At 40.1% G+C, this 23179-nt stretch overlaps 1 protein-coding gene across 2 annotated transcripts in view; it reads left to right on the top strand.

The window, feature by feature from the left end:
• The first annotated feature begins 14318 nt into the window (after positions 1 to 14318).
• CLPX (caseinolytic mitochondrial matrix peptidase chaperone subunit X) overlaps positions 14319 to 23179 on the top strand; it is a 46773-nt gene continuing 37912 nt past the window's right edge. The window contains exons 1-3 of one of the 2 annotated variants that reach the window (XM_059697989.1): positions 14319 to 14610; positions 21555 to 21715; positions 22647 to 22764. In XM_059697989.1, coding sequence (XP_059553972.1) covers positions 14532 to 14610; positions 21555 to 21715; positions 22647 to 22764 — 358 coding nt within the window. In that variant the 5' untranslated portion in view covers positions 14319 to 14531. The remainder of the gene's footprint in view (positions 14611 to 21554; positions 21716 to 22646; positions 22765 to 23179) is intronic. The other variant, XM_059697981.1, reaches the window with a different exon arrangement.

Raw genomic sequence — 23179 nt, forward strand, 5'->3', positions numbered from 1 at the left:
TGGTAACTACTTTGTCTTTATGGATTAGCCTATTCTGGACATTTCCCATAAATGCGTTCATATAATATGTGGTCTTTTATGTTTGGCTTCTTTCATTTAGCATGTTTTCAAGGTTCATTCATATTGCAGTATGTATCAATATTTCATTACTTTTTATGGTTGAATAACATTCCGTTGTATGGACATACCACATTTTATCTATTAAACAGTTGAATATTTGAGCTGTGTCCGCTTTTTCCCTATTTTGAATAATGCTGGTATAAACATTTATGTACATGTTTTTGTATGAACATATATTTTCAATTCTCTTAGGTATATATCCAGGAGTGGAATTGCTAGGTCATGTAGTAACTCTATGTTTAAGTTTTGAGTAACTACCAAATTGTTTTCTATAGCAGCCATCCATTTTACATTCCACCAGCACTATATGAGGGTTCTAGTTTCTCCATGTCCTTGCCAACACTTGGCATTTTTGTTTTAAGTTACAGCCATCTAGTAAGTGTAAAGTGGTATCTCATTGTGGTTTTGATTTGCATTTTACTAGTGGCAAATAATGTTGAGCATATTTTCATACACTTATTCATATCATTTGTATATCTTCCTTGGAGAAATGTCTATTCAAATCCTTTGCCCATTGTCTTAGTCTGTCCAGGCCGCTATAACAAAAATAGCAAAGACCAGGTGGCTTATAAGCAAGAAAGAAATGGATTTCTCAGTTCTGGAGGCTGGGAAGTCCAAGACCAAAGTGCTGACAATGTGGTGTCTGGTGAGAGTTTGCTTCCTGGTTCCTATAGGTCAGTGATGGCGAGCCTATGACACGCGTGTCAGAGGTGACACGTGAACTCATTTTTAGGGTTGATTTTTCTTTGTTAAATGGCATTTAAATATATAAAATAAATATCAAAAATATAAATCTTTGTTTTACTATGGTTGCAAAGATCAAAACATTTCTCTATGTGACACGGCACCAGAGTTAAGTTAGGGTTTTTCAAAATGCTGACACGCTGAGCTCAAAAGGTTCGCCATCACTGATATAGATGCATGGTGGGAGGGGCAAGGGAGCTCTCTGAGGTTTCTTTTAATAAGGGCACTAATCACATTTATGAAGGTCCCACACTCATGACTTAATTACCTCCCAAAGCCTCATCTCCAAATACCATTACATTCGGGATTAGGTTTCAACATATGAATTTGGAGTGGAAGGTGGGGGACACAAACATGCAGTCTATAACCCATTAAAAAAATTGGATTATTTGTCTTTTTATTGTTGAGTTTTAAGAGGTCTTTGTATATTGTTTTTTTTTAATTAAATCTTTATTGTTCAGATTATTACAGTTGTTCCTCTTTTTCCCTCCATAGCTCCCCTCCACCAGGTTTCCCCCCCACCTCCACCCTCACCACCCCCCCCCACTGTCCTCATTCATAGGTGCACGATTATTGTCCAGTCTCTTCCCACACCCCCCACACCCCTTTCCCCCCTGAGAATAGTCAGTCCACTCCCTTTCTATGCCCCTAATTCTATTATAATCACCAGTTTATTCTGTTCATCAGATTATTTTGAATAATCTGATTTTTAGATTCACTTGTTGATACATGTGTATTTGCTGTTCATAGTTTGTATCTTTACCTTTTTCTTCTTCTTCCTCTTCTTAAAGGATACCTTTCAGCATTTCATATAATACTGGTTTGGTGGTGATGAACTCCTTTAGCTTTTCCTTATCTGTGAAGCTCTTTATCTGACCTTCAATTCTACATGATAGCTTTGCTGGATAAAGTAATCTTGGTTGTAGGTTCTTGCTATTCATCACTTTGAATATTTCTTGCCACTCCCTTCTGGCCTGCATAGTTTCTGTTGAGAAATCAGCTGACAGTCATATGGGTACTCCCTTGCAGGTAACTGACTGTTTTTCTCTTGCTGCTTTTAAGATTCTCTCTCTGTCTTTTGCTCTTGGCATTTTAATTATGATGTGTCTTGGTGTGGTCCTCTTTGGATTCCTTTTGTCTGGGGTTCTCTGCACTTCCTGGACTTGTAAGTCTATTTCTTTCAGCAGGTAGGGGAATTTTTCTGTCATTATTTCTTCAAATAGGTTTTCAATATCTTTCTCTCTCTCTTCTTCTGGCACCTCTATAATTTGGATGTTGGTACGCTTGAAGCTGTCCCAGAGGCTCCTTACGCTATCTTCGTATTTTTGGATTCTTTTTTCATTTTGCTTTTCTGGTTGAGTGTTTTTTGCTTCTTCGTATTTCAAATCTTTGACTTGATTCTTGCAATCCTCTAGTCTGCTATTGGAACTCTGCATAATATCCTTTATTTCAGTCAGTGTATGCTTAATTTCTAGTTGATCCTTTATCACATCGAGGTAATTCTCAGATTGCAAAGGACAAGGGCATTCATATGCAAAAGCCTCTGTTTCAGCTTGGGTGGGACGGGGTCTCAGGGGATCAACAGGGCGGAGCAAGCAGCTATGGCTGATCCTCAGCCCTGCCCTAAGGGGCCCCGTGTCTCAGTGTCCCGGTAATCGCTGCAAGCACGTCTGAGAGAAAGTCACCCTCGAGTTCTGAGTTCTGCCGGCTGTCAGACCATCCAGTCTCTCCCTCACAAGTCCGGGTACCCAGAGACTTCCCAGAACTGGAGTTCAGAGCAGTTGGGGGCTTGAGACTCCCTCCCGATTCAAAAAGACAGCCGCATCCTCAGTTGCCAGCCCTTGCCACGTGTGCCTCCGTACCTCTGCACTCCACCTCTGCAGCTCCTCTGAGTCTCACTGTGCTTTTCTCTTTCCTTCTAGTTGTAGAATTTCCACTCAGCCAGCCTTCCTGTGGTTCTGGATGATGTCCGTTTTGTCTTTTAGTTGTATTTTTGAATTTGTTGTGAGAGGCAGCAATTTCTGGTGTTTACCTATGCCGCCATCTTGGTTTCTCTTTGTATATTCTGAATGCTAGATCCTTATCAATATTTTTCTGTGGGCTGTCTTTTTTAGTTCTTCATAGTGTCTTTTGAAGTACAACTTTTTTTTATTTTGATGAAGTGTAATTCATTTATTTTTGGTTGCGTATGCTTTTAGTATCATATCTAAGGAACTGTTGCCTTAGATAATCCAAGATCATAAACTTAACACCTACACTTTCTTCTAAGAGCTTTATAGTTTTAGCATTTACATTTAGGTTTTTGATTCATTTTGAGTTACACTATGTATATGTATATAGGTAGGGTTCCAACTTCATTTGTATGTGGATATCCAGTTGACCAGCACCATTTGGTGAAAAGATTCTTCTTTCCCATTGAATGGGCTCAGCACCCTTGTTGAAAAGCAATTGCTATAAATGTAAGGGTTTCCTTCTGGACTCTTAAATATATTATATTGCTCTATTTGTCTATTCTTATGAGAGTACCACTTTGTCTTTTTTTTTTTTTTTTTTTTTTTACTCCTCACCCAAGGACATGTTCATTGATTTTTATTTTATTTTATTTGTTTTAGAGAGAGGAGGAGATGGGGGAGAGAAAGAAACACTGGTTGGTTACCTTCAACCAGGGATTAAACCTGTAACCTAGGTATGGCCAGACGAGGAATCAAACCCTCAACCTTTTGGTGTATGGGACGATGCTTCAGCCAACTGAGCCACCCAGCCAGGCTGTACCACTCTGTCATTATTGTAGCTTTGAAGTTGGTTTTAAAACCAGGAAGTGTGGAGTCCTCCAACTTTGTTATATCTAGTTTTTATTATCTGAAAATGTCTTTATTTTGACCTAATGCTTAAAATAGTTTTGCCACTACATAAATACTAATTCAATTTATCCATATAATGTTAACAATTATATTTTTCATCTTAAAAAAAAAGATTTGCAAAAGAACAACAACAAAAACCATCTGGCCGTGTTTGATAACCTCCAATTACTTGCTCATTTTAAAAACAATTCCTGAGTTTATTTTTGATTCTTTAAAACATTTACATCATAAATTTTCATTAGTAGAGGAGAATGGCGGGTTACATCCGTATTTATGCATTGCAATCAAAGGAAAGGGACGTAGGTGGGTTACAAGAAATCCATTGGTGATAGACTAGAGAGGCAGGAGAAAGCAAAGGGGGGGGGGCTGGGATTGGATAAAAGGTAAAATGATAGACACATACTTAGGTGGGTGCAGGAACAATTAACATGATAATGAAGGAATTTGTTGTATCTGTCCCAGCATATTAGGTTGTGCCCCAAGGGGTCTTGGGGGGGTGGGCGGGGAAGGAAGTTACAAGTTACCCAGACATTTCAGATGTTATCTTAGATGCAAAAAGACAAATGGGCTCAGTAAAGATCTAAGTTGATCTTTGTCAGGGAAAATACTGGCCTAGGACATGACTACCCAGTATAACCTGTTTTTAGTTAAAGTTTAATTTCAGACCATCCTTTGTGGTTACTCTAGGTCTCTGATTTTGCAAGACTGCCATGCAGGACTTCCCTGAGCTTGTCAGGTTAGCATGTGGCTCCTTTTGTCCACAATAGGCATAAAAGGAAAGCCATAAATTACACACTGCACAGCAAAAAATATCTTTATTATTTATGAAGCAATGGATCAAAGAATCATTTATTTCTCACATTAACCCTAGGAGGTCAACACCCCCATTTATAGTTGAAAAAACAGGCTTATGAAATAACTTGTCAGAAGTCACACAGCTGGTAAGTGACTCAGCTGGGATCCAAGCACCAGGGATGCTACCATTGACATCTGGACCCTTTGGAAAAAAATGAAACAAGTATTTCCTAGCACTGTCTTCAAGAGTGGGTACTCCATTTCCAATGATTAGCTTTGAGAACACTTCCATCCCCCACCTCCATTCAAAGAGGGAAGACATGGTGAGTTAGTGCCATCTGCTGGCCATTTCCCTGAACATTAGAAAGAAGGACTGACCTCTAATTGAGGACTGGGGGAGGGGAGGGCGGGATCCTGTGCTATCTGGTCACCACCAGCCCTCAAGGATAGGCCTGAGAGGATGAGGCGCATCCTGCAGTAGATCCCATTGTTCTCCCGACAATATCAAGGCTGGGCAGTGAGTCTCAGAGGGAGGAAGTGGTGGCAACTGGGGGGAGCCTAAAAAAGAACCTTTAGAAGTAAAAGCACCGGCTTTTACCACCAAAGTGAAAACTCACCTTAGTCGTTTCTACAAATACACCTTAGCGTCTCCCGATTTTATTATTCTAGAAAAATAGATTCCCATGCCCACTCCAGACTATTTTATCAAAACCTTTAGTGGAGGGGCCTAGGTATATTGTGTTTTATTATTATTTAACTAGAGGCCCAGCGCACAAAATAGTGTGCAGTTAGGGTCCCTAGGCCTAGCCTGGCCTCCAGCGCATGGCCTCTGCCACCCTGCGACGCTATGCGATGCTATGTGACGCTCCGTGAACCCCCCGACTGCTCCACTAGGCTCCCCACCCCCCATACCCCCCCCACCCCCGCCCAGCCCAGCCCAACTGCTCTGCGAAGCTTGCTGCCCCTGGACGCTCTGTGAAACTCCCCCTCCCCCACCCTGCAACTGCTCCTCAGGTCACCCCACGAAGCAGCCAGCCACCTTTGCTCAAAGTCCCCAGTCCCATCCCACCACCAGCACCCCCTCATGGCTTGGGGGCCGTGGGGGGGGGGCCGAGAGGTGGTCCGTGGGCTTCGTGGTGACTGGTCGCCTATTCGGTCATGAGGGCACCTAGCTCTTTATATATACTAGGATATTTATTGTTGAAAGTATTACAGATGTCCATTTTCCCCCATTGACCCCTTCTAGCCTGCACCTGCCCCTGCACCGGGCCTCCACCACACTGTTGTCTGGGTCCATGGGTCACGCATAAAAGCATACAAGTTCTTTGGGGAATTTCTTCCCACCCACCCGAGCCTCCCCTCTGAGATTCCGCAGTCTGTTCCATGCTCCTATGCCTCTGGATCTGTTTTGTTCATCAGTTTATTTTGCTCTTTAGATTCCACATATGAGTGAGATGATGTGATACTTGCCTTTCTCTGACTGGCTTGTTTCACTTAGCATAATACTCTCCAGGTCCCTCCATGCTGTCTCAAAGGGTAAGAGATCCTTCTTTTTTAGCCTAAGTCAGTGGTTGGCAAACTGCGGCTCGGCAAACTGCGGCTTAGGAGCCACATGCGGCTCTTTGGCCCCTTCAGTGTGGCTCTTCCACAAAATACCGATTTCTGCGCATGGGCCACGAAGTTTCAATTGCACTGTACGTGCACACCCACATGTGGTATTTTGTGGAAGAGCCATACTGAAGGGGCCAAAGAGTCACATGTGGCTCGTGAGCCGCGATTTGCTGTCCACGGGCCTAAGTACACCCAGGTCATTCTTTTGTTAATCCTCACCCGAGGATATTTTTCCATTGATTTTTAGAGAGAGTGGAAGGGAGGGGGAGAGACAGAGAGGGAAAAACACTGATGACTGAGGTACATGTCCTTGACTAGAATTGAACCTGGGATCCTTCAGTCTGCTGGTTGATGCTCTATCCACTGAATCAAACTGGCCAGGGCAACCCAGGTCATTCTTAGGGAAAAATAGGGGAGGGGGGTAAAGCGGGGAAGTTACTGCCTTAATGGAATGGCAGCTTTTTAGTCTCTGATGTGAGATATTTATGGGTAGGATGTGGAAATTATACAGACCTTTAAAATCTTACCAGCTTTTGGAGGAGGATATAGGAAGTGATGAAAACTGTGTGAGTCCTGGTTCTGCTTTGACCCTGGGAAGTCACTTAAACCCTCTGTCTTGATTTCCTCAGCTGAAAATCTGGAACGCAGACAACAATACCTCACTTGCTGAGACTCAAGATGAGAAGAGAGTGAAAGTGCCTGGCCAGTGTGGCTCAGTGGTTGGGCATCAACCCATGAATCAAGATCTCACCTGTTCCATTCCCTGTCAGGCTGGGTTTCTGGCCAATCCCTAGTGGGAGTGTATGTGTGCAGGAGGCAGCTGATCCATGTTTCTATCTATCCCTCTCCCTTGCTCTCTCAAAAATCAATAAAAACATATTTAAAAAAATAAAAGAGAATAGCGACTCAGTATAGTCCTATACAGTGTTGTATTATTTGAATCTCATATTACCTATCGACATAAGCCCTTTTTTTAAGTCCTTATCTTTTAAAATGTAAATGTTGAGTTCCTGTTACGTGCCTGGCAGCATCAATGTCTGTTTACTAGTATCTGAAGGATCAGTGTTCAGCCATTAAAAAAGAAATGCCTTTATTCAGAAGATACAGTGATTCCCAACAGAGTGATGGCTCTCTGAGAGGCTGTACCAAAACCTTTGGTGGAGAGGTAAGATTTTTATGTTTATCAGAAGGAGTTTTAGGTTCAAAAAGAAAAGATGAAGAAACAAAGTTTTAAAATCAGAAGACTTGAACTCTATTTCTCTTTCTATTTCTGACTCATGTCACCTTGGTCAAGTCCCTGCTTTTTCACATGCCTATTACCTCACCTGAAAAATCCAGTGCTAAATTGGATGATTCCCTGACTCTAACCTATAAAACATTTTTCACTTAGCAACTCACAATGTTCACAATCTTAGGAGGCAGAATCAAGTATTAAAGGGGGAAAAAAGACTTTTATGTAAAATGGAGACATGTAAAGTTATGTGTCTTCAGCTATGTTGTTCACAAGAGGTAAATAACTCAAGATGAGGAGTGGAGTAGATCCTGGAAACTATCTGAGCTGGAAAATTGCATTTGACTTTCTTTTTAAAGCATCATTAACCTGTCAGAACAGAGCTGAAAGTAGGTGTGATGTGAACGTATTTTGTTCCAAAGAGTTGATAAGATGTGGCCACAGGTATTGCTATCACTCTTCTAATAGAGGAGCCATTTTATTACAAGGAAAATCTCAAATGAATCTGTTTCCAAATCCATAACTTGTGGGGATGGCTTGATAGGAACCTGGCCAGAGGTTATCCATGAATTGCCAAGTGAGAGAGAAGGGTCCTAGTGTGCCTCTGGAACCTCATTGCCCTTTGCCCAGATGCCAAGCTCAGCTCCATCTCATGGCTATGTGGCTATACCCTGGAGCAAGGACACTGTCCCAATGCCGGGGCTGACCGGCAGACCCTGAATGATGGATGAATGATTACTTGACACACATTTCTGTGAAAGAGAAGGTTAAGGGGCTGATTTGCTTTAGGAGCAAATAGCCTTGATTGCCTGCCTTCTTAGGCTTTTTTTTTTTTAATCTTTAAATTCTTTGTTAAGGAATTACAAATGTGTCCTCATTCCCCCGCATTAATCCCCATCCTCCCCCCCCCCCCCACACTCATGTTCTCATCCCCCTGTTGTCTAGGTCCATTGGTTTGGCTTATATGCATGCATACAAGTCCTTTGGTTGAGCTCTTCCCCTTACCCCCACCCTCCCCTACTTTCCCTCTGGGGATTAATAGTCTGATTGCTGTTTCTCTGTCTTTGGATCTGTCCCTGTTCATCAGTCTATGTTGTTCTCTATATTACACAAATGAGTGAGATCATGTGGTATTTATCTTTCTCTGACTGGCTTATTTCACTTAGAATAATGCTCTCCAGTTCCATCCATGCTGTTGCAAAAGGCAATAGTTCCTTCTTTTTTACCGCAGCGTAGTATTCCATTGTGTAGATGTACCACAGTTTTTTAATCCACTCATCTGCTGATGGGCACTTAGGCTGTTTCCAAATCTTAGCTATGGTGAATTGTGCTGCTATGAACATAGGGGTGCATATATCCTTTCTGATTGGTGTTTCTGGCTTCTTGGGATATATTCCTAGAAGTGGGATCACTGGGTCAAATGGGAGCTCCATTTTTAGTTTTTTGAGAAAGCTCCATACTGTTCTCCACAGTGGCTGCACCAGTCTGCATTCCCACCAGCAGTGCAGAAGGGTTCCTTTTTCTCCACATCCTCTCCAACACTTGTTGTTTGTTGATGATAGCCATTCTGGCAGGTGTGAGGTGATACCACATTGTCGTTTTGATTTGCATCTCTCGTATAATTAGTGATTTTGAGCATGTTTTCATGTCTTTCTGCCTTCTGTATGTCCTCTTTCAAAAAGTGTCCGTCTAGGTCCATTGCCTATTTTTTGATTGGATTGTTTATCTTCCTACTATTAAGTTTCATGAGTTCCTTATAAATGTTGGAGATTAAACCCTTATCGGTGATATCATTGGCAAATATGTTCTCCTATGCAGTGGGTCTTCTTGTTGTTTTGTTGATGGTTTCCTTTGCTGTGCAAAAGCTTTTTATGTTAATGTGGTCCCATTTGTTTATTTTCTCTTTAGTTTCCATTGCCCTGGGAGCATTATCAGAGAAGAAATTCCTTCGACATGTTTGCTATTTAGCTGCCTGTGGGTTCCTCTAGTATTTTTATGGTTTCCCGTCTTACGTTTAAGTCTTTTATCCATTTTGAGTTTATTTTTGTGTATGGTGTGAGTTGGTGGTCTAGTTTCATCTTTTTTGCATGTATCTGTCCAATTTTCCCAACACCATTTATTGAAGAGTCTGTCTTGACTCCATTGTACACTCTTGCCTCCTTTGTCGAATATTAATTGGGCATAGTGCTTTGGGTCAATTTCTGGGTTCTCTATTCTATTCCATTGATCTATATGTCTGTTGTGCCAGTACCAAGCTGTTTTAAGAACAGTGGCTTTGTAATACAGTTTGATATCTGGTATTGAGATCCCACCTACTTTGTTCTTCTTTCTCAGGATTGCTGCAGCTATTCGAGGTCTTTTTTTATTCCAGATGAATTTTTGGAATGTTCGTTCTAGATCTGTGAAATATGCCGTTGGTAATTTAATGGGGATTGCATTGAATCTATAGATTGCTTTGGGTAGTATGAACATTTTGATGATGTTGAGTCTACCAATCCATGAACACGGTATGTTCTTCCATTTGTTTATGTCTCCCTCTATCTCTTTTTTCAGTGTCCTGTAGTTTTTCGCATATAAGTCTTTTACCTCCTTAGTTTTTATTCCTAGGTATCTTAATTTTTTTGGTGCGATGGTAAATGGGATTGCTTTTTTAGTCTCCCTTTCTGTAAGTTCACTATCGGTGTAAAGAAATGCCTTAGATTTCTTGGCATTAATTTTGTATCCTGCTACATTGCCAAATTCATTTATTAACTCTAATAATTTTTTGATGAAGTCTTTAGGGTTTTCTATGTTCTTAGGCTTTTATTGTAACAACAGCTTGAACTAAAATTAACTATTAGATACAATCAGCAGGATAAGTATCCTTGAGAAAGCACATGCTTCTATAAGGTCGGGTTTGAAGACTAAACATAGAGATTCCAGTAAAATACCCAAGAGCTCGGACTTGTTGGGAAAAGTCAAGGCAGAGGCTGCCGCCTTCAGCAAGGTCCCCCTGAAAGGCCCCCAACCTTTCGGAGAATCTTCCTTACAGACTTTCTAACCATATCCCGTGCTTCCCCACATCCCAACCTGTGAATTTCAGGTCAGGGAATGTACACTTGCAAAATGGAACATGCTCCTTTGTCAAATAGTCACGTGGTTCCTAAAGAATGATCCTTTACATTCGAACACTTTCCAATATAGATGTTATTTTATTTAAACTTAATACTCCTCTAACAAACAAAAAACAAAACAAGCAAGCAAATAAAAACTTAACGCCCCTCTGTGCTCAAACACCAAATGGGAAGTCTTGGTATATCTCTGCCGGAAGCCGTTCCACCCTTGCTGCTTGACACAGTCGCTGCAGGGAAGAAACATCTGCACAGCATATGTTTCAAGGGACCTGGCGTATATGGCATACTGTTCTTAATATGTTTGCTCCCCTTCTTAGCGCTATGTTTTATAACCAGAGCCACCTCCCCAAGAAAGGTTGTTTCCCCAGGTGGGAATGTTTCCCTGGAGTTAGGGATGAATAGGGCTAGGGAAGGGACTAAATCAGTAAAACCCCTTAACTAAGTCCCAGGCGGGTAGTTAATCACCTTAACTACGAACAATCATGCTTAAGCTACATAATCCTTACTTAGGCCATAGAATAGAAAAATCTCCTTCAGTTATTTCCTAATAGCTTAACAGTACAATAATAGGATAATGACCTTGGAATAGAGACAACAAACTAGCCCTTATAATGGAACACAGAGACTAACCTAGGCAATATTAAAATCAAAAGAGCTAGATAGAGATAAGATTTTTATCAAAGGTCAGATAAGAAACTATAAACATAAAACAAGGAACTGTAGAAGGTAAAAGGAGGACCCAAAACATATGATGATGTAACTATAGAGGCATGCTTATAGGATCAAATGGTATAAATACAGATGTAACAGGACAATAAACAGAGAACCTGGCTATGCTGATCATTTGAACGCTGTCTCTGTGTCCTTCATTTTTCGCCGACTCTGTCCACACCTTTGGGAACCCCTGGACCGCTGGGGCTGAACCCCAGCAATCTCCATGGTACAAGTTCCCCAATTTGAACACAACTTTAAGACCTACACCATGCCTGTTGGGTGCTGATCCTAATAATCAAAGGTATATCTGACCTACAGAGCACAGATTTGGGGTGATGTATTGAAACTACCAAAATCATGTTGCCAGTGTGATGAAACCATCACCAGTCTAATGCCAAAGCCACATGACCTTTGTTCACATTACTGAAAAAAAGTTAAACAGTTGTGTACAGATCCCTTTGTTTTTGTATTTTCTAGGGCAAAGTCTACACTCTTCTAAACAGGAATCTCCTGGGAATTTCTTCTGAGATACTCAAATCAGTTGGATTAACCATTGTACAAATTTATGTCTATTAATACTCACTTCTTTGTCAATTATAATTTTCTCTGATTATATGTCAGATTTTCTGGCCTAGGTATATAATAAAATACCTGCCTTCAAAGAGCTCATAGTCGTTGGGATACAGGCAAAACAGAAAACATCAACCCCATAAATAAAATGAAATGCTCAATTGTCCTGCGAGTAATATAAGAATATATTACACAACAATATAAGGATATTCTATGTCATCATATCAGTGGGATATTATATATATATATATTTTACTGTCTTATATTTCCCCACTACAATAGAAGCTCCATGAGGGAAACATTTTTGTGTGTATGTGATTCAATGTTATTTCCTCAGTGCCCAGCATGTAATAAATAGTGCTTAATAAATAGTCATTGACAGAATGAATGAGAAATCCAGCTCTTAGAATAGACAGAGAAAGGGAAAGCTCCATGGAGTGCTCCCAGATGAGCCTTAACTTCATTAAGCTTTTATTTAGCTTGCTTTATAGCAATCTATAGATTTTATTTAAAAATTCATTATTCGTAGACTAAGAAGTGTTGTAGGCATTTAGACAGACATGAGCAGAGCAAGAACGATGAGCCAGGTAGAGAAGGTCTCCAGGATGGAAAGCCCCAGGTGCCTAGCAATGGTCAATCAATTGTAGGGTGGGACCTTGCCCCCAGGGTGACTTTCTCTCCCCTAGCATATTGCTGGTTGGGCCATTGTGTGGTTTGGACCCCCTGACCTTTTGTCCTTAGAGAGAATATCTGTGCCTCAGTTGTATTTCAGCTCCAGGCCCAGATAAGCAATAAAATCAGCCCTAGCTGGCCCTAGCCGGTTTTGCTCAATGGTTGGAGTGTCACCCCTCCGACTGAGGGGGTCCCAGGTTCAATTCTGGTCAAGGACATGTACTTCCTTCGGTTGCAGAATCCACAAAATATCAGCTGACATCAGGACCAGCATGATCTCCTTGGCCACTTGAGGGTCCTTCCTGGACTCTGAATTATTTCCTAGCCAGAACCCAAGTACCAAGGTTGCTGAACCCAGGTTTGATTTGACCCCACCGGTCATACAACTGGTGCCATTCCTGCCACCTCCAACAGAAAGAAATGTGCATATAATTGAAATAGAAGGTAGGGGAGGATGAATATTTAAGTTGGGTGTTAGGATCCATGTGACCTGCTTAGGTCATTGCTAAAAGGAAAGGTTTGCCCTAGAATCAATGGTTTTGAAACATTGCTTTAGAGCTAAAGAACTCTATTTCCAGACAAAACCCTAATACATGAAACAGATAAACAGATAAAAGCAGAGCTGTCTTAATTGACCTTGGGGTGGAATAAGAGACAGAGGAGGTCCCTTAGTCTCCTCACCCCCGCCAGAGAGCAATGGCTCCTGAAGGATTCTAAGAACATAATTTGAAAACACTGTACTGAGAGAACTTTAGAGTCTTTCCTTCCTCAAAATTATATTAATGGAGGCAGCTGAGGAAGACCTGGGCTCTGGTTCTGGTGTCTGCCACTTTCAACTGAGGGAATACCAGGAGTCAGCTCCCTTAGAAGAAACACAATACCACTTGCTGGGCCTGGGCCAAGGCCAATGCCCCTTCTCATGGCCAGACCCTCTGAACTAGAAGCCACATTTTCTCTAATCCAAGACTGATGAGGGTTAAATAACTTGGGTGGCCTAGTCCTGACTCTAGCTTGCCCAACTCCCCCCAAATTCAGAACTAGAAGCACCCAAGATCACTTGGTAATTTCTCTGGGCTTCTGAGTTAATCAAAATCTTAATACACAAATAGTCTGGCGCCAACTCAGATGGGAAGAGTCTGATTAATTTGTCACCATCCTGCACCTTGTACAGGGTTGATCTGTTTTAGCTGTCCAGAGGAACCAGCCATGCAGACAGAGGACTCAGAGAGTTAATGAAGGAACGATTTCCCAGAGTGTGATCAGGTTTAAGGGAACCACCAAAGGATTGTAAAGCAGTCAGGGACTAGCAACAGCTGCAAGTTATCAGCACTGGTTTATAAAACAAAGAGAGCCATCATCCAACAGTTGTTGCTAGGGGGACTCGGTAAAAAAGCCATTTCCATGTTACAAGTAGGAAAACAAGGAGCCAAGATATGGAATCCCCACGAAAGGAATTTCTGAAACATCCCGCGGCAGCCAAAAGCCTTTAAAGACTCCACTTGGGGCTGGCTAAGCCACCGGTCTCACTTTCATCTTCCCTGCCACCAATCGAAAAGGACCAGGACTTGACTGCGACGGGTTAGGACTACAACTCCCGGCCTGCACCTCTGTGTTTATCTCCAATTTTTTTTCCCAACACTAGGATTATAGTTGGTTCCGGAAGAATTGCCTTTCGGGACTTGGAGTTCCTGCAGTTAGGGCCAGCCACCATCGCAGCGTGCTCATTGGCTCCGAGGTCTCCGCCCCCTTCCCCTCGCCGTACGACGGTGTCTCACGTACACACACGTAGCACGTGCCAACGCCCCTCCCTAGGCCTAGGACGCAGGCGCGCGCACGCTCCCCGGGCCCGGTAGGCGGGTGGGGGATGGGGAGGCGGAGGAGGAGGGGAGGGAGGGAGAGGGGTTAGGTGTCTACAGTATTGGGTACACGACAGAGGGCCGCTGAGAACGCGCAGACCTGGCTTCCTGGCGGGCGAAGTCTGCACTGGGCCTAGGGGTTGGCGGGAGGGTCCGGAGCCTGGTCAGCGTGCCCTGCAAGTAGGAGTCGGGCCCCAGAGACTCGGAGGAGAGCCGGGAGAAGCCCGGCCTAGGCCCCGCGGAGATGTCTGGCTGCGGCGCTTGTAGTTGCGGAGCGGTCGCCGCGCGGCTCATCACTTCCTCGCTTGCCTCCGCGCCGAGAGGTAACGAAGTAGTACTTCCCCTGAGACTTTGGGCCCGGGGTGTCCCGGCCGACGGTGGGGACCCGGGGAGAGCCAGAGGCCTACCCATGGCGAGAGAGTGAGGGATGCGCGGCGCTTCGCCTGGCGCTCTGCTTTCCCGGGAGAGCGGGGCTCTGCCAGCCTCTAGGGCAGCTGTTTCTCAAACTGGAAGTAAACTCCGGTGCTCCCCCGCTCGCGCACTTTCCAGCCTCCGGACTTGAGGGCCAGAAGGGGGCCACTTCGCAGACACCCCGAAAGGCACAAAATGCTTCTCTCGTTAAAAATGCCCCCGGGCCCTACGCAAAGCTCCTCCAAAGACTGCTGCCTGCCCCGCTGCGATTCCTCGTCCGGAGCGCGACCGGGCTCCCTTCGGGCCTGTCGGGAGCTCAGAGGAGGCTCCGTCCGGTGGGGGGCTGCCCGGTGGGGGCCGCGGGGCGCCGGGCCGCTGTCCCAGCCGCAGGCCGCGCGGGGCGCGCCGAGTCACTGCCATTGTGCGGCCGCCGACGCCCGCGGGGAGGCAGGTTGCGGGGAGCGGCGGGGGCTCGGGAAATGGTTCAGGTGCTCAGGTCTCGGCAGTTGTCATCACAACTGGCCGGTCTCCTAGCCTCTCCGGGGCGGCGCTGTTTGCCTTTCCTTCCTTCCGTGTATCAGCAGCTGTGAAAGGCACTCCAGCCGGGAGGTCCCGGAAAAGAAACCATGTTTTCTCTTCCCCAAATTTATGACTCTCAGACTATGAGGCTGGATCCTGTAATAATCACCTCACTTCTAGACACATCCGTTTCACTTTGGGGTTGACAGCTTATGACCCTTGGATACGTTTTTAAAAAGCCCCCTTTTTCTAAATGTTAGGTTAATGATAAAATTTTTGTTGTTGACGACATGTACAGTTTTTTTCTGACAGTTTATTTCACAGAGGAATTAGATGAGCATGTGGGCAGAAGCATTTGCAAAGTGATATATAAATGTAAAGGAGTGAGTTTAGTCCCAAGACCTTGTTAAACCTGAGCGAGTACATGCCCCTATTCCAGGAACTGGAGTTGCAAGCACTTGAAAGTGACAGCTTTAACCCTTAGAGTGCCCGGGAGCTCGATCGCGCTCCTCATGTCTTTCGCCAAAAGTGCCGGGCGCGCTATCAAAGCTTCGAAATGGCGTCCACTTCTAAGTCTGCTTTTATTCGTGACGATGATATTGCTAAATATGTCAGTGTAGTAAAGGTTTCCTTAAGTTTTTGAATATGTAACTGCATTTACTGGCGATTCATAATTTTTGCCCTAAACTGTAACATCAGCAAAAATGCCTTGGCAATTTTAGCATAGTCCCTAGGATATTGGTCGGCACTCACGGGGTTAAATGCATTTCCTTGACATGTATTTGTTGAGGGCCTGCTAGGCTGTGTTGGCGCTGGAGGTAGAAGGGTGAACAAGGCCTCACCTTCAAGTTTCAGTCTGGTAGAGCAGACAAATAATAATATTGTTTCTCGGAATGGACAAAGTATATGTGTGTTCAAGGTCATTATAGAATTTCATATTTTTACATGACAAACAGCAAAATGCTTTTCACATTGATTTAAGACTTTCCCGAAACATAATTACCTAAAATGTTTATTTTTCATAGTAGAAAAGTCTAAAAGTCTACAATACTACAGAGATATTTTCTTTAAGGCCTTAAACACCAGGAGGATTATTTTTATTCAAAACTCCTGAAAAAAAGCAAGAAAGGCAAAAGATAGAAAAATCTGAATTGAACTTTAACTAGTTTATACTTACAAACAGTAGAGTTAAGAATTTCAACAACATAATAAAAACAAACAAGAACTTGATCAAATTAGTCTTCTAACACAAAATTGTAAAATGAATTAAGAATAAAGGGCATTTCAGAGCTCTGAAGTACAGTGTTGTTCTTTATTTCCATTGGTCTGTCTTGTTAGACTTAAATATATTAAATGGTAGTTTGACAAGTTATTTGGAAAATTAAATTGTCATCCTAGATACTGGATCTATTTTCTTTTCCTGATGTCCTATGTGTACCCAGTTCAATGTGTTTTTCCTCATTAGTTTCTTTGAATATAGAACCTATGGTAAAGAGAAATTTTAAATATTTTTTCTACCCACGTCACATGTATTTTTAAATTTTAGTGTATATTTTAAAAAATGTACTTTGCATGTATAAGTAAATTTGTTTTCTAAATATGTGTATTCAGAAATGCTTGATTCCATTTAAAAGATTCTGAGTGGCAGTATTTGGTCTGAATTTGGCTGTGAGAATCGTAGGATCAGAATTGTGATTTCTGGCTGCTTTCTGTCCTTGTCTGTTTAAAAGGTGTTACCTCATGAAGGTGTAATGATATGAAGATGCTTAAACATGACCATAATTTTCATGATTGTTACATAATATGCCTAGACTATAATTTTATTTCTCTTTCTCTGTAGTTAAATACAGTACAGTTTAAATAAGGCAAAGTGAATAAAGATACAATATCTTTATTTGTTTTTTTCCTCCAATATCTTTAGTTCTTAATCAACGTTTCTGTTTTGTTGGCGTGTTCATCTTCAGAGCAGCAGACTAGCCTTAGTGAAAACCCGTCAAACATTTTTAAACTTGAGGAAAGCTATCATAGGAGTGATGCTATTTTTTTTTTTTTTAAGAAGTATTTCAAATACATGAAACAATAACCTGGGCATAACATGAAAATTTGAGGTTAATAAAAGCAGTAAGCATGTACTGAATTGCTCATTTTGTTTGTGAGTTTTGAATTTTTTCCCAATTTGTGTTAGAGGTTAGAGACCAAGTGTTTAAGTGATCATTTACCTTGATTTGCCATTTCATCAATCATTATGCACTTAAATATTGTCACAGCAAATAGTTTAAACTTTTCATTAGTTCTGTATTTCTAAAATATAATTAAAGATGGGTTTATCTTTTAAATTGAATCATTTGTATGTTTTGGAGAATGCTTAATTCAAGATTGAATATAGGCAGTCACATATTTAAAAGTTGAATAAATAACTCACATACTTTGTAATAGCCCGAAAATAAGTGTACCTTATTCTAATATTTCTTTTTAAAAAAACTTGCTCTGAAACTCAGAAAGCTTTATCTATATAACAGAAGTTTGTAAATGGTTTAACTTTTAACTATCTTTTGTCATTGCTGCCAAGTAATCTTTTGAAATACACTTCACAGAAATACTTTTCTTTTTGGCTTTAGGATTTTTTCATTTGGAGTTTACAGGCATCCAAAAGGGTCTGGGGATAGAATTCAGAGGTTCCATGAACTTTATTTTCACTAATCTTGATGTGAAATACAGCATTTCCTTCAATTCTGAATGAAGGCAACAAATCTACAGTAGCCGCAGTATCTGAATTTGTCACCAATCAAAATTACAAATATTTTCATGTCATTACAGTTGCATATATCTCAAAATATATTTTTTATACTTTTCACACCTTTGAAATCATGGTAGTTATAATAGCTATTAGGTCTTATTTAATTCTGTTAGTAAAGAAGAATATTTTCTAAATATTTTGATAACCAGTATAATTGGTTTTCTTTATTGTGTATTCTATACATTTAAAAACATTCTGAGAAGGGGCCTGTCTGTAGGCTTCACCTGACTGCCAAAGGGGTTCATGGCTCAAAAAGGGTTAAAAACTCCTGATTAGTTTGCTGCAATGATTTCTGTGAAGATTTATATGATTGGTGAATGGTTATTTAAATTGTTTAGAAGGACAGTGGTTTAAAAGTGTGGTTTCCAGACCAGCAGCATCAGTATCACCTGGGAACTTGTTAGAAATGCAAGTTCCACCTCATACCTTCTGAATCAGAACCAGGGAAGGTCCCCTACTATGGTTTAACAAGCTCTCCAGGTGATTTTGATGTGTGCTCAAGTTTGAGAGCCATAGGTTTAGTATTAATGGCATCTTGTTGGTATAGTGGCTATAGCCCATAGATTATAGAAAGTTAAAACAGCACTACAGTACCATACCATTAGGGCCAGCAAAGAAATTCTTAAACTTTGAAGTTTAAATGACACAAACATGTTTTTCAGATAGGATTTTCTGGGGTGATTGTATAGTTGCATTAATAAGTTATTTAAGGGGACTTATTTTTCTTTCTATTCAAGTAGACTTTAAGAGGATTATGTTCACAGTTTTTATTTCTCTTAAATTTCCAAAGATAATTTCTTTTCAGCTTATTTTCTAATAATATTAGATACTGTAAATTGTTAAACACTATTTTAAAAGATATATTTTATTGTAAATGGGAAAAAATACATCCACTGTATGTGATAATTCAGGGTTGTTTTGTCTAAACATCTAAGTAAAATAGCCTCACATAATTTTGTTATAATTGTAGTTTTCTTTTTGAATACATTGTAATGGCTCAATTTAAAAAGCTATACTTGTTACATAGATTATAATTTTATTTTGCTACCTTTCATATTAATTTATTATGAACATTTTCATACACAAAATAGACAATGAACTGCCAAATACCCATCACCCTGCCTCAATGTCCATTAACTTTCTACATGTCTTGATTTCCTCTCCCCATTATTTTTTCTAGACTTGATTTTTATATTGTCATAGTCTTTAAATCATATTCTGTCCTTGGCAAAACATTAAACATGTTTAGCTTAAAATGTATGAACTACCTTAAATCTCATTTTTATGAGGGAGTAATGGCAATTGTCATTTACTGCAAAAAATGAAATGTTGCACTTGAAAAAATTTGAAATGTCTTTTGAAAACATTCCTTAAGAAAAAATCATCAATTGTATTTTGTAAAATTAATTTTCAAGTTTAATAGTGTTAAGCAAAGTTTTACAGTCTAGATTAGGGATTGGGGTGTCAAACCTTAAACCGTTTTCAGTATTTATATAGAGATGAAAAAATTTGGTTTCTCTTATTTGTATCTTTCCTGAGAAGTTTGATGCCTTCAGTTTTGTAATTTGTGGAACATACGATGGCCTAGGGCAGCAATTTTCAAACTTTTTCATCTCATGGCACACATAAATAATTACTAAAATTTTGTGGCATACCAAAAAACATATATTTTGCTGATCTGACAAAAAATAGGTATACTTCTGATTGATTTATAAAAAATAATAGTAATTACCTACCCTTTTTGCTCCAAAATAACTTAAAGTTTGTGTGTTGTTGTTTTTTAAATTTGTTGATTTTAGAGAGGGAAGAAGGGAGAGAGAAACATCTTATTTATTGCACCACTTATTTATGCATTCATTAGTTGATTCTTGTATGTACCCTGACTGGGGATCGAACCAGCAACCTTGGTGAATCAGAATGATGTTCTAACCAACTGAGCTACTCAGCCAAGGCTCAAAGTGACTTTTTAAAAAATCAGGTGCCTATACTTTTATATAAAGCTTTCTAGTACCAAGAATTAACCAGTCAGACCCAACCTTATGCGACGTAACCAATAAGATGCAACTCTATTATATGGCCTATATACTTATGGTTCAAGATAAAGCATTCACACTGGACTGCTGTTGTTATGTTGGCTGTTGTCATTTTTTAATTTGACAATCTAAGGGAAAAGAGGTCAGTGCCCCTGCTGAATAGTCAGGTATTGCACATTTTAGAAATTCTTGTGGCGCGCTGGTTGAAAATCGCTGGCCTAGGGTGATAAATAGCTAAAGAAATTAGTTATTCTAACATTGCATACTGTTGGAAAATTGGAATTAATAAACTAGTTATATAACTAAGCAATTTGTTTGAAGGACTTAACTTTAAACCAGTTTTTGGCTTTGGATACAATACATACATATGTGCATGATCTCTTAAAAGCTCTAACAGGTGTAGAAATAAAAATTTAAAGCCTGATTTGAGAATTTTGCAGGGAATTAAATGAGGGGGGCAAAAAAATACAATATCTTAAATTTATTTGAATATTAACATAAACACACATACCCTGCTTGTTGTTTGTTTTATTACCTCCTAAGAGCACTCTGGTAAACTGATGGGGAACTTCCTTCTTGGCAGTTCATTAATGTAGGTTAGCTTATGCAAGGTTCTGAATATCCCTTCAGTACTGAAATATATGGCATTTTGTTTAATCTAGGATCATTCAATTTTCTTGTGTAAGGAATACTTTTAAAGACCAGCTTGGGAAATGCTGCCTCATAGTATGCAGTGTGGCTCTTTTGTTGTTGCCTATAATTTATTTTGGATTTATGTAAGAAAAATGAGGGGTCAGCAAACAATGACCCCATGGATCAAATCTGGCCACACCCATTTGTTTATATATTGTTTACATTTACTTTCCTGTTATAGGCAATAGACTGAGACTATGGCCCACAAAGCTGAAAATATTTACTATCCTGGTCCTTCCCAGGAAAAGTTTGCTAAATAATAACTTACATTCTATTAAAAGAATTTTAACTTTATGTCAGAAAGTTAAAATCCTTGAAAGCAGAATGGTGGTTACAGAGTATTTACTGAATTATATTTTTTTCTGTAGGATTGAAATATTTCATTAGGCCAGGCTGAGGACACCGCCCCCCCCCCTCCAGTGCATGAATGTCATGCACCAGGCCTCTAGTATAAGAAGAATAAGAATATAGGACATAAATGGTCTTTCCCCCTACAAGCAAGGCAGATGTTGAACTACTTATCTCAAACTTTGAGTCAGTCATTGTTATGACCTTGGTGGTCTTTCCTCACTTCCAAAAGACAGGCTTGGGAAAAAAAAATTTTTTTACTCACCTGGAATCTGTCCAAGGCCCAGGTCTGGCCTGCATTTGAGAGGGCTTTGCCGCTAATGATATTAGTTTCTTTACCAGTTTGTACTACTGTGAAAACTAACTTTTTCAACCTCTTGTGCTTAACAAATTTTTGTTTCCAGGGTATTTATTGAAAGAATGTTAATATTTGATGTGCAGACTAATAAATTTTTTATACTTTCAGGTATTTCTTGTGGTCGCATTCATATACCTGTTTTAGGAAGGCTTGGGACCTTTGAAACTCAGATTCTACGAAGAGTTCCTTTTAGAACCTTTACAGAAACACTGGCATGTTTAGCCTCAAAAGATGGGATAAGTAAAGATGGCTCTGGAGATGGAAATAAGGTATTGGCATCTATGTACATATTTGAGTTCCCTTGTTTAAGCAATCTATATACATAAAAGCCTAAACAACCGTTATGACAGGTTGGGTCGACCAAATGACCGGTTGCTATGACAATGCACTGACCACTAGGGGGCAGACGTTCAACGCAGGAGCTGCTCCCTGGTGGTCAGTGCACTCCTACAACCAACCTCCTGTAGCTGGCCAACCTCCCGCGGTACCCCCCTTCCCCCCCCCCAAAAAAAAAAAGCTGTAAAGAAGCTTCATTAAGTAACCTATGTAATTAGTCTGTAGGGTTGAATTAGGAATAGCCATCACTTCCTACTTTCATACAACTTTTACAACTCATAACAGTGTAAACCCCACTTCATCCTCTACTAAAAATCTTGGATATCTTTATGACAATGCTGGGCTACTCTGTAGCTAGCAAGTAGATAATTGGTGATTGTATTGGGTCAGTGAATTATCAAATTTTTTATTATGTTAATTTGACTGACACTTGAGTTAATATTAAATGCGAGACAAAATGCTTGGTGCTTTCATATTTGCACTTAATCCTAACAGTGACTCTGAAGTAGGTGATATCTTTATTTTAGAGATGAAAAAAGTTAGATTCAAGAAAGTGAAGAATCACTACTTGACATGGTAATAACACCCAATTCAATTTAATTGAAATGTAGTTTTATACTTACAGAAATTTTTTTCCTAGTTCTTATTGAGTCATTAAAAGAAAACTTTTTATTATACATGCTGGCACATACCTACATGTGCCAGCAATAGTAGAGATATAAATTATGCAAATGATTTCATTCTAGAAATTGTAAAAATTGTAAGATTAATTATAAACTATATTGTTTATATTTGTTTACATATAAAATGATTGCCCAAAATTAATAATTGATACTCTCCTTTTTCCTTCTCCAAAAACTTTAGAAATCAGCAAGTGAGGGAAGCAGTAAAAAATCAGGCTCTGGGAATTCTGGGAAAGGTGGAAACCAGCTACGCTGCCCTAAATGTGGTGACTTGTGCACACATGTAGAGACCTTTGTGTGTAAGTATTACTTCTGTTGTTCTTTTTCTCTACCTTTTCTATATATAAATTATATAAGTATATAAATTATATATATAAATTATATAAATATATAAATTATATATATAAATTATATAAATATATAAATTATATAAACCGAGGTTATTTTCTTCCTGAACTTACATGATTCTCTCCTATGTTCACCAGATACTAAAAATCCCCAGGACTAGTAATATTTTACACTGTGTGTAGGAGAGTATTTAAGAAAACTATTTGCTTCTTTATTTTGGTTAAGTGTTTATTTTAAATTTGGATCTTAAGAATTTTTTATTATACTTTATTTGTTTGTATTATATATTATATCTGTAAAATAATTCAAGTTTATTGAATGAGGCCCTGGCCATGTAGCTCAGTTGGTTAGAGCATCATCCTGATA

Source organism: Myotis daubentonii, chromosome 1, assembly GCF_963259705.1.
Source record: "Myotis daubentonii chromosome 1, mMyoDau2.1, whole genome shotgun sequence".
Taxonomy (NCBI): Eukaryota; Metazoa; Chordata; class Mammalia; order Chiroptera; family Vespertilionidae; genus Myotis; species Myotis daubentonii.